We start from the raw sequence: 5,869 nt of genomic DNA on the forward strand, positions 1-5,869 counted from the left end.
AGTTATGAAGTTAGTTATAAACATGATTATAAATAATAAGCTGTAAGTGATAATACTGAGTCCAACTGTCTGTCAGAGACGTCTCCCGGACGACACAGTTTGTTAATTGTGCTGAAAGAAAGTGGTTTTGATGTGAATAGTAATAATGCACAAGTTTATCTCTGAATGAACTGACACCCGGGGTCATCGGGTGTCGCCCCCTGCTGGCTGTTGAGTGAAGCTGGTGAACCTGTGGTTGCAGATGGAGGTGATCGTGGGCGACTTTGGGATCGTGGTGGTTCCTCGTGACGGAGCCGACACAGAGAGGATCATGAACCACTCGTCTGTTCTCCGCAGATACAAGGTGGGTGCAGGAGCAGGTTCAGCCTGTAGGGGGAGCAGCGTCTCCTCCGTGGTCTCATCTGGGCCTCTCTGGTTTCAGGACAACATCCTCGTGGTGAAGGACGACATGAACCACCCGCTGTCCATCGTCAGCTCCACCAAGAGCAGGTAGAGATTCAAGTATAAGTACACTTACTCAAATACTGCTCAAGTACTCCACTACATCTGTCTGACAGTTACCTGTAGGAGACAAACACATGATTTAAATATAAACTATAGAAACTGAAGGTTTTCATTCGTCAGCGGAACTCAGGCTTGTTTTCTTTGGCTCCTCCCACATTGACACAAGCCATGTTGCTATGGTTACGCCTGGTGGGGTTTCCAGCCTCAGAGTCATTTCTGTTACTAAGCAACCAACCGCAAAGAAGACATCTACTTCCTGTTTACATCACATGATCACTGATGATAGTGGTCATGTGACGTTGTTTCCAGGTTTCACTGCAGCATGTAATCCACAGGGATGAATAACATGACTCCTCCCCCCAGGCTGGCGCTGCAGCACGGGGACGGACACGTCGTGGACTATCTGACTCAGCCCGTCATCGACTACATCCTGCAGAGTCAGCTCTACATCACCGCCTCGGGATAGAGGCGCCGCCCGCAACTGCATGACAACATGGAGAGTGTGTGTGTTGGGGGGGGGGCGGGGTGTTCAATCAGCTCCAAACTATATATATATATATATACTGGGTGGAGGTTATCGTGATGTGAAGTGTAAACGGAGAAGACGACTGTATCAAGGCCGACGAGCTTCATGCAAGAACAACTCCAAAATAAAAAAAGCGAAAGAGACCAAAACTTTGGTCTCTTTTCTGAACCGATGAGTTTAAAGTCGATCCTCTGTTCACTGATCTGACTCAACATCTGTAAACATCTGTGAGAGAGCAGCTGGTGAACATGTGGAGCCAGATGTTTCCCTCAGGAGGCGGTGGAGACCAAACACAGAGGAGAAGGGACTCAACGTCTTGCTTCTTGCATGAAGCCCGTGGGTTTGGTTTTTTCGGACATCACTTTCGGACCGACGCTTCAGGCTCCACTCGCAGTCCAAAAGAACCGAACCTACGAACACTGTGTCAAAGATCTAACAGACCTGTCCATGATGAAGATGAAGATGAAGAAGGGAACTTTTCTAAACCTAATCCTCAGCAGCAGTGTTGTTGCTGTTGTCGTTGTTGTGAGTGTGTTCCTCATCACTCGCTCTGTTAGCCTGCATGCGTAGAGTCTGGTTCTAGCATGATGCTCCAATCACTCTGTCGTGATCGTGTTTAAAATCAAATATCTCTAATAAACTGTGGGAATCATCGGCACCCACATTTTCTATTCACGCTGTAAATGATCTCTGTGTGTGTGTGTGTGTGTGTGTCTTTCTAAGGTTGTGAGGACTTTCTGTCAGGTCCTGTTTTAGGGTCCAGATCTGATTCTTGTTTAGGGTCAGAGTTCAGACTTCGATCTCTGATTATAAAAGCAGCACCATGTCAGAAACTCAGTTAGAGATCATATAATGACGTATTCAATTCAACAGCACAATATTGTGGTTTCAGTATTAATTTGAAGAACCAACTACATTTTACACAACAACAGACACACACCAACGTACACTGTGTTCTACATTACTGCATCAGAAATCTAATCTTGTAGAAAAGCTTCTGTGCTGCTCTCAAAATGTTACTCCAGAAAATGACATGAAATAAAACGTTCCCCCTTGTAGTTACACCCCTGGTCAGTAGGGGGAGCTGCCGCCCCCTCAGCACCCCTACCTCCAGTGTCCATGTTGTAATTAATGTTCATATGAATGTTGTAAATACTAGTTCACTGGTTCATATGTGTATTTGTCAACAAGCTGACAGAAATTATGGTATAAACTTTGATTTGTTGTCACAATTAAATGTAAAATAACAAAAACAATGAAAAGCATCAGAGGAGCGATGCATATCCTGAATGCTCATTGTATACAACCCGCTATTTACAAACTGTATACATATATGTATATTCTAAATTGATACACTATAGTACGATATATTTGTTCAACCAGTGTTTCGCTCTGTGTGCAGCTCTACTCTTTGTAAACGATCATCGTTAGAACATCCATAAAGTCTTTACTGTCCTCAGGGTTCAGACGTGTCGTCCTCCAGGTTGGATCAGCTCCGAAAGTTATTGATTTTTAATTGTTATCGTTCAACATCCAGTAAAAATCTTCAGTCTCGCCCTCCTCCTCTTCCCCTCTTCATCGTTCCTTCACTATCAATCAATCAATCAATCAAATTTTATTTGTATAGCCCATATTCACAAATTACAATTCATCTCATAGGGCTTTAACAGGGTGTGACCTCCTCTGTCCTTAACCCTCAGCAAGAGTAAGGAAAAACTACAAAAAACCCTTTTAACAGGGTAAAAATATGTAGAAACCTCAGAGAGACACATGTGAGGGATCCCTCTCCCAGGACGGACAGAAGTGCAATAGATGCCACGTGCAGGAGAACATCATCAATAATCAAAGTCTCTAGCAGCATTGATGAGGGTAGACATCCCGAAGGACAACCCCAACATGACATGCCAAGCAGTCCCGCTGCAAGCACAGTCCATGGTCAGCAACCATCTAGACCACGATCCACCATCCAGACCAGACGCCACTCCAGTCCTCAGTCACCGTCCACCGCCGCCCACCAGGAGGACCCATCACAAGCCACCACCGCGGTCCTAGTCCACCGCCTGTGCCCAATGCCAACGCGACACAGGGTCCACCACCAGCACCACGATCAGCCCACATGACTCAGAATCCGCCACACTGGATCCAACACCGCGACCCCCGGTGCGTGATCCACAAACCGTAATCCATGGTGCGGCCACAGAGGCCCTGGATCTGCGGGTGATAAAGCAAAGGGATTCCGGGGAAGGGGGATAGGGATGGAGAAGAGGAAGGAGAAGCTGGAAAGAGAAGCTCCGTGTGTCATGTGTCACAAAATAGAACAAGTAACGTTCTGGCGCACTAATTAGCTCTAACTATAAGCTTTATCAAAAAGGAAGGTTTTGAGCTTACTCTTAAACGAACAGATGGTGACTGCCTCCCGAACTGAAAGTGGTAGATGATTCCACAGCCGAGGGGCTTGATGGCTGAAAGCTCTGGCTCCTCCTCTACTTTTAGAGACTTTAGGGACGACAAGTAGGCTTGAATTCTGGGAGCGGAGTGCTCTAGTGGGTTGATAAGGTATTAACAGCTCTTTAAGGTATAAAGGCGCTATATTATTAAGGGCCTTGAAGGTGAGGAGGAGAATTTTAAATTCTATTCTAGATTTAACTGGAAGCCAGTGTAGCGATGCTAATATTGGAGAAATGTGCTCTCTTCTCTTTGTTCTCGTCAGGACACGTGCTGCAGCATTTTGGACAAGCTGTAGAGTCTTTAACGACTTCCTGCTGGAGCCTGATAATAATGAATTACAATAGTCCAGTCTCGATGTAACAAAGGCGTGGACTAGTTTTTCTGCATCTTTTTGTGAAAGGACATGTCTGATTTTTGAGTTATTACGCAAGTGGAAAGAGACGGTCCTAGAAATTTGTTTTAAGTGACTATTAAAGGATAAATCAGGATCGAAGATCACTCCCAAGTTCCTGACTGTTTCATTGGAAGCAAGGGCAATGTCGTCTAGCGCAGCTATATCATTAGATAATGCATCTCTAAGGTGTTTGGGGCCAAGTATTATAACCTCTGTTTTGTCTGAGTTTAATAAGAGAAAATTGCGGGTCATCCAGGTTTTTATGTCCTTGAGACATGATGAAGTTTAGTTAATTGATTACTTTGTTCAGGTTTTATTGACAAATATAACTGGGTGTCATCCGCATAGCAGTGGAAATTTACCGAGTGTGTCCTGATAATGTTTCCTAGTGGAAGCAAATATAATGAGAATAAAATTGGGCCGAGCACAGAGCCCTGTGAAACACCATGATTAACTTTGGTGCGAACAGATGACTCATCATTAATTTGCACAAATTTGGAGCGATCAGAAAAATATGATTTAAACCAGTTAAGGGCGGTTCCATTAATGTTAATTAACTGTTTGAGTCTTTGTAATAAAATGTGATGGTCAATTGTGTTGAATGCTGCACTGAGATCTAACAGAACCAGGACAGACACAAGTCCCTGATCTGAGGCTATTAAAAGGTCATTAGTGACTTTTGCCAAGGCTGTCTCTGTACTGTGATTGGCTCTAAACCCCGATTGAAAGTCTTCATATATATCATTTTCCTGGAGAAACTCACACAGCTGATTGGCTACCACTTTTTCTAAGATTTTAGAAATGAAGGGGAGATTAGATATTAGATAAAACCTCTGGGTCTAGGGTGGGTTTTTTGAGAAGGGGTTTGATGACAGCTATTTTAAAAGACTGTGGTACATAACCTGATGATAATGACAGATTGATAATGTTAAGTAACGAACTATCAATTAGGGGCAGAATGTCTTTAAGTAATTTGGTAGGAATGGGATCTGAGATACAGGTTGTTGGTTTAGAACCTGGGATTAATTTGGTAAACTGATCACGGGTGATCAGAGAGAAGCTGTCTAAGTAATGGGTAGGATTCTCAGCCGTTTCTGAGATCTCTGTTGTTGGGAGGGTATTAGTGCCAATTGAGGGCAGGAGATGGTTGATTTTATTTCTAATAGTTTGAATTTTATCATTAAAAAAGGTCATAAAGATATTGCTCTATAGGGATGGAGGAATACTGGGTTTGGTGGAGGTGTGACTCTCTGTCAGCCTGGCTACAGTGCAGAAGAGAAACCTGGGGTTATTTTTATTCTCTTCTATTAGTTTTGAATAGTAGGCGGCTCTTACTTTGTGGAGAGCCTTTTTATATTCTTTAACACTATTCTTCCAGTCTATGAGGTTTTCAACATTGTTGCTGGAGCGCCACTTCCTTTCTAGTTTTCTTGATAATTGTTTTAACTCATTTGTCTGGGAATTATACCACGGAGCTAATTTACTATGTTTGACATTTTTCTTTTTTAGAGGCGCTATTGAGTCTAATGTTAATCGTAATGAGTCTGCAGAGCTATCGACGAGGTGGTCGATCTCAATGGAGCTCAGGGTTTTAAAGAATTTGTTGTTTATATCTACTGCTAATACGGGTTTAAATGTAATTGGGATTATTTCCTTAAATTTAGCTACAGCACTATCAGGTAGACATCTAGAAAATGAGTTTTTTATTAGTGGCATATATTCAGTTATTGAAAAATCAAAGGTTATTAAATTATGGTCTGATAGAACTGGATTGCGCAGAAGTACTGTTAAAGTACTGAGTTTAGGTTTAGGATTAATTGATAGACTGGAGTTAAAAATAGCAGCAACTCCACCTCTAACGTCCTCTTCAGTTTCTTTACTGGCTTCGCTCCGAGAAGACAGAGAAGACTTGACCTGAAGTACTGTAGTACTGTAGAGTACCCAAGTACTGTGGTAGTGTAGTACTGAAGTGTACCCAAGTACTGTGGAGTACTGTA

The 5,869-nt window shown here is 43.0% G+C and overlaps 1 protein-coding gene across 1 annotated transcript in view; it reads left to right on the top strand.

Annotated features, from left to right (window-relative positions):
* nmnat2 (nicotinamide nucleotide adenylyltransferase 2) overlaps positions 1 to 1,705 on the top strand; it is a 7,445-nt gene extending 5,740 nt beyond the window's left edge. The window contains exons 9-11 of the mRNA XM_062403494.1: positions 242 to 343; positions 422 to 489; positions 868 to 1,705. Coding sequence (XP_062259478.1) covers positions 242 to 343; positions 422 to 489; positions 868 to 970 — 273 coding nt within the window. The 3' untranslated portion in view covers positions 971 to 1,705. The remainder of the gene's footprint in view (positions 1 to 241; positions 344 to 421; positions 490 to 867) is intronic.
* The last annotated feature ends 4,164 nt before the right edge of the window (positions 1,706 to 5,869 follow it).

This window comes from Platichthys flesus, chromosome 14, assembly GCF_949316205.1.
Source record: "Platichthys flesus chromosome 14, fPlaFle2.1, whole genome shotgun sequence".
In the NCBI taxonomy this organism is placed as follows: Eukaryota; Metazoa; Chordata; class Actinopteri; order Pleuronectiformes; family Pleuronectidae; genus Platichthys; species Platichthys flesus.